Below are 12761 nucleotides of genomic sequence, written 5' to 3'. Positions count from 1 at the left end.
TGGAGTAGATTATGTTAAATACATGAACAATTAAGGGTTCTCAGGGAATGGGTAAATTATGTAAAATACGTGATCTTGAACTACAAGATTTATCAAAAATGGGGTGTATTATGTAAATTCGTGAACTCGAACTACCAAGCCATGATATGCCTCAAATCAAATTTTCCTGCATGTTTCATTAAAAAGTCCTCGAACGGTATAAGGGAAAATTAAATTGCAAACATGAAAATATGTCATAATGGGGTTAGTATTGTGAACAGGTAACAAATTAAAAAACCCACCTGTAAGAGTTGCATTAACATGTTTTTGTGTACCAGTAGTATCGTCGAAGGGCCGTTACTTATACTAACTGTGTCGACAAACCTGAATTAATTCTTCTTTTTTTGAACTCATATCATAGTTTAAATGAAAGTATCATGAATAATTCACTTCATATTTGCACGGTTTCCGATGTTATCAATGTGCAACTAGACTATTACAAAAAACGTTTCGAGCTTTTAACAATTTGGTAGCTTTGTTATTTAGTTAAGCAACAGTATTACACGGTTTAAGTTTCTCTTTGGTCCTAGCATTGTGCATCAAGACAAGTTGTTTCTTCTGATTTACATACTACCTGACTTGTATTTTCCAATGTATTATTAGTGTAGATTGTTTTTTGTTCTAAATTTAATTAAGTTAGGCATTTAGAACACGCATTTTCCTTTGAATTCCACCCACTATTATACAATTGGCTTCAGAATCTATAAGATACAAGAAGAATTTGGGCAGAATGTTTCAAACCATTATAATTCATTATTAAGGATAACACCTTGTCATCGTAAATCTTGACGCACAGTATATTCTTCATGGCCACGTTGACGCGAACAGGAATAAGAATATAATTTTAAATTGTTCTTTTATTCAATAACGGCATCCTAGTTATATCTTGAATCAAGTTTAGAATTGACACAGTACGGGCTAAGACCCGTAACAATTCGTGCTACCTTAAGGAAGTTTTACGAGTGTTTATTTTTCATATCTAGTGCTTATTATCTCAATAACGAAAGGCGACAGCTCATATCATCAACAATTTCAGTTCATATTCAGTGTACATTATCACCATCACGGAGAGTGACAATGAATAAATTCACCATTTGCATATTATAAGGAGACAGTACATATCGTTACCATCACGGAAGGCAATCGTCCATGTTGTCAACATCAAGGAAGTCGACAGTGCATATTGTCACCATTGCGGAATGCGACAGCGCATGGTATCATCATCATGGCAAGCGATAGTTCATAATTATCATAATCACGGAGGGTAATATCTATATACTATATATCTTTCTGCAAAATCAATACTCAATGTGTTCATAGTGTATGATGAACGTAAGCATATAATGTATATTTTACTTTCAGAAATAAAAACTATTTAGTGGCATACGAGGGTCCTTAAAAAAACTCTGTTATAATATATGTATATAACATGTTAAACTTCGCCATTTTACTCAAAGTTCTATCAGAAAATGCCAGCGCTCATAAGTTTCGTTTTGGCTTCACACTGCCTTATGGCTAATCACAAAGTTGCGTATTTATAAATGCTAAAATTGACACGAAGTTACTGCAACTCCCAGTCACCTTGAGACATGTTTAAATTTGAACAATAGCCCCACGGAAGAAAATGTAACTCAAATCGTGGTCACAGTATATATTTATCATACACTATATTCAATGCCCGTGGTCATTGCTCAACTATGATTATTTATGTTTTAGTTTATTTTATATCTTAAAAGATTCACTCCGTGAATGCCTCGAAGTTATTTGTTCTTTTTCAAGAAGAAAGTGATATCATACATAATAGACCCTAGATTACATTGACATTTTTTTAAGATCAAAGCTGGGTCAATTTTACATTTTTTAATGATTGTTAATCACATTTGGTACAACATGTATTTTCTTAAATTATAAAAAAAGAAAATGGTGTATTGAGATATGTTTAATTGATTCGTTTCGCCATTAACAATAAATTAATTCGATGCAAGAACCAAAACCTTTCCATAATTAATAAAACTTATAGAATAAATTATGTTTGAACATGTTCGTTGTGTGTCTTTATGCTATTGGAAAGGCATACAAGTTAGAAAATGCAGGTAATTATCAACTAAGTAAACATTACCTCAATACCAACATGCAGAAACAACCCAATACATTTACACTATAATTAAAATATCATATAGTTAAATAACAATTGATTTGAGCACCTAATGAGACCAGAAAGGTTCTAGTTGATTCAGAAATTTTCCTCAGTTTTTGTTTATCAATTAGATACCTGAGTTCTGTCAATGTGATTGGGCGCTTATAAATCCATATACAGCTGGCAAACATTTATAAACCAAGAGAAAGTTGATGATTGATGTTCGAAGGCATATAATGAAAAAACATACAAGCACATAAAAAGGAAACTTGTTCTTTAAAAGTGTTTAGTAAACACATGATTAACATTTGTATGTATAAATTGTTGAAGAAGTAGTTTGTAGGTTGGCCAAATCATCCTATATAATCTCAATGTTCGGTATAACGCTGAATACTCAGTAAGCATAACAACAACAGCATTGACTTGACGTTCAGTAAGAGCTCTTCATCATGATTATGCGATTCAAGTCCTTATTTGCATTAAAAAATGTCATAGAAGTTTGATTACAAAGCCGTCATACGGAATAAGATAAATTACGTTATTCAAAACATGCACATATCTCATCAAGAAGCCGGTACTTTGTGAACAGGTAGCATACAAACTTTTAAGTTTAAGACGCCAAAGTACAGCTAAATCTAGAAATGTATCGCTGTTTAAGAAGATATATTTGTTTTGCATAATACAATTGTTAAATGTATAGATTATAGTCCCTTTGAATCCCGTTGCACAGAACCTACTTTGCGCGGACAATGGCTGTAACTAAATGTTATATATATATCAAAGCACTGAAAGTCTCTTCGGTCTGCAAGGAGGGCGAAGATAATAAGTATTGATAGATATGTTAAATAATAAAGCATGCTTATAAAACAAAACAATAAAAACTGTACTAGTAATGTCAACAGTCAAAAGCTGAAATGAATATGTTTTTAATTTTCAGTTCACAGACAGATATATGAATGTTATTTTTGTAATGCTGTCTTAGTAATTTTGACATGATATTCGACCATTTTAATACATAAATTGGTCCCACAGAAAGGTGATAAAACACAATGAATACTGTCCGATCTGCACGCTTCATCGATTCACACTTGATACTGTTACAGAAAGCTTAGATGGTTTAAACTGAGGCAATTAGGTAATTTATAGACACCTGAGAACAATACCACCATTTTAGGCATGAACTGATTGTCGCCCCAAATGCCAATCTTATTTGGGTAATATCGAAAGGCCTGTTACCAAGAGCAATTCACTCATTGTAGATCGTTAGATATCATTCCTTTTGTTTTTCACTAGTCACTAACTACTGCATTGGCCTACGCAGTCAGCTACCTTGACGATCCGTGAAGATGTATCAAGAGGAGAGTTACCGCTAAATGGACTTTGATACATAATAGGGAAACAATTTAAATTTTCTCTCAGATTTGGCACGATTCCTGGCGTCCGTATCGATTATACATCCTGTACAGCTAGAGTACTATATTGGATTCCAGTTTTCTTAGCACACCGCAAAATGATTCCGTTTTTTGTTTCGTCTTTGACTAAATCAAGAAAAGCAGCTGCAACCTCTTCCACGCTAAAATGAAAAAACAACAAAAAAACTTGTATATCTGGGAAAAACCAAAATTGTTTTGAAATATCGTAATAATACGTTTGCACATGGCATAACTCATATGTTAAGCAATTTTATGCAATAAATGGGTGTCACTCCGTCTGAGTACATTTAATATATTATTCCATTATTTCAGAGAAATTAAAATAATGTTTATACTAATCGGCCCCTGCCGTCACCTCATAACACCGATATGGTCCACAAATGCCTTCACCGCCGCCTGGTTTGAACCGGAAGTCTGCGAGGCGTCACCGGAAGCCATATTCCTGAACATCGGCGTGTCCACGAATGCGGGACACAATACATTTAGACGGATACCGGACTTTTGAACATCAGGTGATATCTAGAACATGATCAATATTCACCTAAATATAGCCTTGTACTATATGTACTCACGGTATACATACCATGTCATATATAAACCGTAGGTGGGTTGAGTATTTTTGACATTATTTAGCCCCATATGGCTGCTTATACTATTTCAAAACATCAGAATTATAATGTAAACAGACTGTTTTTTGTTTGGCTAATATATTTTTTTTGTATCAAACTCATCTCTAGAAATGATAAAATTATGATGTAAGTATGTGAACTAATCAGTGAAAAGATCGAGACATTTTACTAACTGCTAGAGATCTTGTCGCATGAATAATACCAGCTTTCGATGCCCCGTAAACGGGGGAAAACGGATTTGGATTTACCCCTGAAAAGAGTAAAAATAGGAAATCATTATTGTTTTTAAGGAACATCGAAAGTACAAATATATAATAATGCTTTGATTCTTACGCTTTGTTGTCTTCTGCTTTAATGTACTAGATGCAAATTAAATCGCAATCTTAAGTTAACGAGTTAACTGTTCTCGTTTTGCTTACCCGCCATACTGGCCATGTTGATGATGACACCGCCGCTGCCAGCTCCCGCCTCACTCATATATCTCAGTGCAAGTCGTGTGCCCCGTAACGTCCCCTTCTACAAGAAAGAAAATATTGCTTCAATGGCATTAAAAAGTGGTATTACAATTTTCATAATAATTGAAATATCGCTACTGCAAGTTTCCATATGGCCCAAGAAGAATTATCACCTTTTTGTACTAGATACATCTTATTGTCGTTATGACTCTTATATGAAATCCATGTGGACCATGTACCTACGACAAACAGGCAATTTTATTATCATTCTAAAATAGTTTAGTCAATGGACATAGTTATTAAATTACACTACTCGAACATTCATATAAAAAAGATAAGTGTTGGCCGTATTAATGTTGACATTCTGTTTGCTAATATATTTAAGGAACTGTAAATTTCCTCACCAGGTTGATGTCGATAACTGCTTCCCACTTATCGTCCGTTTCCCCACCGACACCAGCATTGTTAACCACAATATCCGGGCCACCAAGCACCTCCCGCGTACGTCGGAATGCTTCTGCAAAAGTGTAGACAATTTCCTTTACATAAATAACGGAACGTTACCCACCAAGACTCGTCCAATAGTGTGATCCTGCACCGCTCTTATTCCCCAAAATTTGCCGAAATGCAACTGGAATAGAAGGACAGCAAGTGTATCAACTCTCAACAATTAAAGCGGTAATGCCTTTTTGATTTTTTTCTCAATAATGTCTTGGTTTTTTTATCACAATTGTTTTAATGCTTCATGTAAATGAGATCTCGAGAGTATGTATTGCAGTTTCTATCCTATTTATTAATTACAAGTTGCATATAGCTGTGCCGTATGCATACAGACTTCAGAATCGCAAATCGAAATCAATTAAAGTCAGATCTACTTTTTGGCATGATATTTCAAAACAATTTATGCGACGGGGTAGCAAAATGGGACGTATTGTGTTATGCGTTTTAAAATAGTTATTAAAAGACCATACCATTTTAAAATGTTCATAATATTTGCAACGTTAATGTGAATTTGAATTGAAAGAAGTCCGAAGAATCTTAAATAGATATTGGCGAGGATCAAAGAGATAAAGATAATTTCGCGGAAAAGGGAAATTTGATGATTAAGAGACCGTGTCTTTCTTCACCTACACAAACAATCAAAACGTTCTATCGGGTTTAATTAAATTAACTTTACACTAGCAATAATCATGCGTGATAAAGGAAATGTTTATTCAATGTATATCCTAGTACATATAAGTTTATCAATTACTGTTTTTACTGTTATGACACTAGCCAATTGTATTAAAAATATCAATTAACATTACCTGTTCTTATATAATAAGATGCACTTATCGGTTACAATTTGGCTACTCAAAATTTTTCTTGAGTCTTTTTTAGATTGCATTTGTATATAATTTTAAAAATGACAAAGATTAATGCTTGTCGCGCCAACAGTCTTTCAACGCTTTCAGCGCTTTCATTCTTACTTAGTAGGTTGTTTATGTGCCATCCGACTAATTAACTAAAACATAATAGTGATTTCCATGTAGTTTTATTGCTAATGTGTTTTATCTGGAGGTTTGATTTATATTAACTGTCTTTAAACCTTTAAGAAACTGATGTAATATTTATTCTGAGTGTTGTTCTCATCAAAGAAAATTGTGAAAGATATTGTAATGTGTTTATTATCTAGAATGAAAGTGAGCAGATATACAATAATGTAATATAATTAAGACTATTTGGGGCAACAATCAATAAACAGTCAAAATACCGCCAAAATTATATAATAATAATAATAATAATAATAATAATAATAATAATAATAATAATAATAATTATAATTATAAAAATAATGATAATAATTGTTCTAAAACCGATGCATGTACTCAAATATCAGATATACAGACTAACGCTATATAACTATGCGGATTATTATGCAACGACTATTTTTTAAACCACATAAAGATGTCATCCATTCATTTAATATGTAAGTGCGGGCTTTTAACAATACGTTGGATATCTTAAAATATTTTTTATTCATTCAAAAACCAACTGCAACAAAAACAACTTTGCCGACTTCTTTAAACAGCTGCGAAACATATTCCTTTTGTCAATATTTTCAGCTTTACTCAAAGTTGCTGATTTGCATCGAGATTAGTTTTGCAATAACCGTTTCGATACACTTACTTAAATTTACGATCTGATATTATCATATTGTCGGAAAAATGACAGTCAAGATAAACAAAAAGCTACAATCAGGATTGTCTATCTTAGAACTAACGTGTTTTAGATTTGTCAGACGAGTCATGGTAATGTTATGTAAATGTTCTACATCTATCAACACGAGCAAAAGGGTGACTGATGATATTTCTAATAGAGAATGTCATTTCCCACCAATTTTATGAGAACAATTTTCTTGAAACAGAACATTTCGATCGCTTTCTATCAGACCGAGGCATTTGACATTTATCTCTGATGGATGGAAACAAGTACGATAGAGTCAAACGCAAATAGTTGGTGGAAAAGCTTCACAATAACATTGGCAGGAAGAAGCGGGTACGGAGTATGCGATTACAGAGCGTATTGATACAATATAACTATTGGTTTCAGCCTTTTATCAGATTAGCAATTGTCAAGATAATCTCCATCTTTCCGTAATATATGTTTTTACCTTCAAACTGTTCCTGTGAGGTAACATTACACGGACAGAAGATGACGTTACTGCTGCCGTACTTTTCCGCAAGATCCTTTTCAGTTGAGCGCCCAGCCTCCTCGTTGTAATCTACGATACTCACCTGAAATTACAATAACAACTGTAAAGCTGATTTATTAAAAACATTACATTTCACAATTATCATATGCGTATCATGTGTCAAACGTGTACATACTATGTTTGAAAACATTGTTATCAATGACACAAGCCTGCAACGATAACAATGACACCTGTAAAAATAAAGATTGGTTTATATTTTACGGAAGTCATTAAACTTATCTTTATTGGATATAGCTACAAAGATACAATACATTTTGGATCCTTCAGACCCAAAACATTAAAGAAATGCACCTTCCTTAGTGCAACACTCTGAACAATCTTCATGGGTCATACAGAGAATGACATACAATTAGCAAAACGGAAATATATGCAGTGGACTTATCCATAGAGGTACCAATAAACAATAAACAACAATGAGGATCATATGGTATTAACAGGACCGGCTTCAAAGTGTATATGGACCTAGGCGTTTGCCACCATCTCTCTTATGGAACGTGTGGGTATCTATCGAGCGGTCAAAGGTCATTTTATTAATGCATAACTAAGTATGTGGACAATATTATCACCACTTCTTTAGGACAAATCGATGGCAAGGTCTAAACGGTGAAAAGGGAAGAATATCATGCCAATATTTCAAACTTTTAACGACGACATACCATTCTAAAAAGCAGCCTATGATAGACCTATGGAAGCCATTGCTTACGTTCAAAGCCGATCTGCTGATTTTTTTCTTTTAAACAACGCATGCCCTCTTCCATAACACATATTTTGGATTGCCCATCACGACATAAAGTGTATTGAGATGTCAAAAATGTCAAAAATGATAAGTAACTTCAATTTCCAGTTACATTTTGAAAAGCCTGTAAGATTGAATTTAAATTTGAAGCTTTTATTCCACTGGAGTTAATCTAACTCTAATCTAATGCAGAAGTTATAAAGGCATAAAAAAGAATATTAGGAAAATACGAAAACATTTTAAAACGCAACTGGAAGTCATCAACTTTGAGAAAAAAATGTCAAATGAAGGATTATACTTACTACTCTTATCAGTTAGATAGTCTCTATCGACGTGTTTTAGCAGGCCATGTTGAAAATGAATTTGTTATCATGTGAAGTGTTTAAACCATTTGAAATGCGTTATGTATCATTATTTACACAATAGATTTTGAATAAGGATTTGTTTTGCTAGTTTACAAATGCAAGACTGTATTATTATGAAAAGGAATTTGGTTTCTGTAATAAAACACGTTTAAAAAGGTTTCCGTGTTCAACTATCAACAACTAGTGACATGAGTATTTTGAACATCAACGTAAAAAACATTTATGTAGTATTCAAACGACTTTTAGTAAATACAGTGTTTGATTATTTAATTTGCCATCTGCTTATTTAAACCCGACGAAAATTTTTGCACGTTGCATATGAGCAATATTTTATGCCAAATAAATCAATCCAAACTATCTTTTAGAAAACTTATTTGGTAAAAATATAATTACCGCAGCAATAAAATAAAAAAGGAAGCAATTAAAATCATACTTGAATTAGTATCCTCAAATCTGCTACAAAAATTAAAAACGCACTCTTACATATATATATATAAATATATATACTAAAACAGTAATCCAATTAGGAGCAGGAACGATGAATACATCCAACATTTGAAAAAATGTTCGGTTTTAATTGACAAATGATAAGCAAAACACTCTCAAATCTCCAGGCTACCGTCAGAATGTGTGTTTTCTTTCTTTCTTTTTTTCAAAACGAAATGTCTTATATTAAACCGTACACAAATGCAGTACACAATAGCTCACCTTTGCACCTCCAGCCAGAAGGGCCTCCACAAACCCCTGTCCTATTCCCGAGGCTCCTCCGGTAACCAACGCAACTTTATCAGTTATATTCATGCTTAGATATCAACGACAAAAACCTGCAAGTATCCTTTGTTTGATATTATTCAACTGGAGTAAAATATTACTTTCATAAAGTTTAACACATACACCACTCTTTTTGTATATGTTTCTTTTTAACTGAACATCTCCAGTAGATCTGCTCAAAAGCTCGCACTTGTAATGTTTAAAGGGTTGATTTGGCTACCAGTTAATATCCCCACGTAATATTGAAAAATACAAGTTGCAATTTCTTCAAACAGAGGTTTTCACAACTCCACAAGCTTTCACCTAGTGTTTGAACAGACTGATAACAGACTTCTCTCTTCAATCAGCAGAAAAATATATCTCTTCAGTAAAGACACAGTAATAATGTAGGTTATACAGAACAAATAATTTCTCCATTTAAGAGCACTTTACAGAAATCATATTTAAAATATTTTAAAATCCGACCTTGTATCTCAGAATCAAGATACTAAAAGAAAATATTAAAGCAAACAAGATCACATCCAATCGAATTATTGGTTTTCGCTTCTCAATTTCCCGCCCCTCAACTAGCACTATTGGTTGCCGGCAGCTCCTCAGTTGTAGGTAAATAAACCTTTTACTCATCTTGTCTTTTAATAAAGATCTACATTTATATAACATTAACCATTGCAAACGAATAAAGCTAAAAATCAAAAAGTGTTATATAAACAATCGTTAAGCGAAAAGAATGTTTTAAGATGTTATTTAAAGTTATCATAACAAGGACTTGGGGAGTTTTTGAACAAAGTGATAACGGACTTTCTCTTCAATCAGCAGAATAAGATTCCTTCAGTATAAAGTAGGTAGGATAAAAACAAATATACTTTCTCCAAAAGCATATTGGTTTCTGCATATTTTTATCAAGTACGTACTAATGAATGGAAACTACATTGACAATCCCTAAAGAAATAATAAAACAAACGAAAGCCTTGATTGCAGGCATAAGGCTACGGCTTAACAGAACTAAACAAGATACACACAGCGTTGCAACACGGCAAAAAAAGACCGCATATGCATCATCAAAGCATATCAATAAACACAATCATCTGGTCAATACATGTTGAATGAAGAACAATGTGATGGAATACGTGAGTATCCGACGATAGTCCAAAAGTAGTATTAGGACACGTTGAAGGAACGATTGAAGCTGACAAGTGATGATCCTTTACTACAAAGAAGAAACGGCAACATGCAAGAAAAAAACACGTTCAACGTGATTATTTGATTGTTGCACATTCTTACCAAGCAAAATATTTTACTACCTACATACCGCTTGACATATATTTAGGCAGTCCCTCCTTAAGGTAACACTGACCTTCGCACCTTCTGCCAAAAGGCTTGTAGCAAACTGTTGCCCCATTCCTGCGGCTCCGCCAGTAATTAGCGCAACTTTACCACTTAGTTCCATATTTTAATACGTCCCTAACACAGAAAAATATATAAATATATACTCGTATCTCAACTATATCAAACTCCTCACTAGTTTAAATCACCTGCGTTTACACTGATTTTAATCCTTGTACTATATGTATTGTCGTACAATGGTATCTTTCGAACTATAAATCAAGACCTCGGTTCATTGATAAATACGTTCAGTTGCTTCACATTGTTAGAATGCAATGTCATTATCAATGGTCATGTGAGATCTACATGGTCGATGTTTGTTTGAATAACCTTACAATGGAGACTGACACTGATGAAGATATTCTATCCTTGCTTTTGTCCATAAGGTTTAATAATTTTTCATTTCTTTTAGCGTATACTGTAGGATTATTGTAGAATGGAATATTTAAATTTTAGCAATGTTCTTAACAGCGGTACTATCTGATATCCTGAACTTGAACATTATAGTTTTGTGAAATGCAATGCCTAATGTTCTTTAAATGGCAAAACATTGATATTTGACAACAATTGGAACACGAAAATAATGTAAATAGAACATTAGTAAGATAGATTGCTATGTTTCCCAGTTAAATAAAATACAACCAGAAATAGGCTAAACAGTATTACGCAAAACATCCAGAGCATTAAAATCAAAACCATTTCCCACTTTTACCAATCGACGTTTTGCAGCGAAGTAGCAAATCTAATGTCGTGATAGGATTAATATGAAAATGCTGGGTACAGATACCGTCGAACTATCTGCCACCACGTGTATCATTGATTTTAAGCGGAATTTGATAGCGCTTTGGTTTTAAGAGTTCATAAATTTTCTTCATAATAATCGTTTAATTTGTTTTCTAGAAATATTATTGAATTGTATTTTAATAAAGCAATATATAATTAAGAAAGAATGGGGTTATTTGGACCACCTCCTGTTCATTACCGTTTCGTGATTTTTGTTGTGACAGGGATGCTTTGTTGTTTATTATCATCCCTGTTCATATGTTGCAATAAGATATGCTGACATGTAAGGTCTAAACTTACTGGACATATTTATGATATGAAATGTCCAAGAAGACAAGATATAAATAGGACACGAAACTACCAAGTTGACTATTTATACAATACAATATGTTAACATGATAAGAAAAATACTTAGCAGATATATATTTGGTATTAAATTTCCAAACTGACCAAACATATATAGAACATGACACTACAAAACCGGCGATATTTACAATACATTGTGGTGAAATGAAAGGTCCAAACTGACCAGACATATAAATGACCAACTAGCCAGATATTTAAAACCCTTTAGTGACATGAAATGTCCAAACTGACCAGGCTTGTATATGACATATACGGACGAAACTGACCAGATATATACCTAATGATAACATAAAATGTCCAAACTGACCGGACATATACAGGAAATAAAGGATCAAACTGTCCAATGTTATAAGTTTCTAACGACGACTTACCAATTTTACAAGCTACTCTCACATTACGCATGGAATTAAAATGTTCGATGTCTGAACCTAAAAAAACGAGGTTGAGCCCTTTTAAACCAATCCAAATAACAACTGTTTGGAATTTAAGATAAAAAAAAAATCTGATAAAGTACTACTAGTATGTTGCAATATGATTTAAGTATGATAATATTGAAGAATAAAATACAAAAGCAAAGGTAATCAAATCACATGTTACGAAGGTCCAAAAAATCAAATGATCTGCATTTGTGTATTTTCTATTGTATTGTTCATCGTTAAGTAACATAAGAACTATGGAAGCCCATGCTAACGTTTAAAGCCAATCTGCTGTTCTTAAAACAAATTTTAGGTGTAAGACCGCAATCATGCAATGCTGCAGTTTATGGTGAATTGGCAAGATTCCCACTAAGTTTGTTTAGGAAAATACGAATTATCAAGTACTGGTTCAAGGTTAAACGTTATCCTGAGTCTCTTATGTATAAGGTTATGTTAATGGTGAATATATAAACACTTGGACAGTTAATCTGAA

The 12761-nt window shown here is 33.2% G+C and overlaps 1 protein-coding gene across 1 annotated transcript in view; it reads right to left on the bottom strand.

Moving 5' to 3' along the window:
* Nucleotides 1-1926: 1926 nt before the first annotated feature.
* Nucleotides 1927-12761, bottom strand: part of LOC128242376 (15-hydroxyprostaglandin dehydrogenase [NAD(+)]-like) — a 30700-nt gene continuing 19865 nt past the window's right edge. Inside the window, exons 3-8 of the mRNA XM_052959509.1 lie at nt 7347-7470; nt 5098-5210; nt 4658-4754; nt 4412-4488; nt 3965-4128; nt 1927-3749 (exon numbers count right to left, since the gene is read on the bottom strand). Of these exons, the coding sequence (XP_052815469.1) occupies nt 3626-3749; nt 3965-4128; nt 4412-4488; nt 4658-4754; nt 5098-5210; nt 7347-7470 (699 nt within the window). The 3' untranslated portion in view covers nt 1927-3625. The remainder of the gene's footprint in view (nt 3750-3964; nt 4129-4411; nt 4489-4657; nt 4755-5097; nt 5211-7346; nt 7471-12761) is intronic.

This window comes from Mya arenaria, chromosome 8 (genome assembly GCF_026914265.1).
Source record: "Mya arenaria isolate MELC-2E11 chromosome 8, ASM2691426v1".
Taxonomy (NCBI): Eukaryota; Metazoa; Mollusca; class Bivalvia; order Myida; family Myidae; genus Mya; species Mya arenaria.
This window is presented reverse-complemented; position numbering and strand designations above follow the sequence as displayed.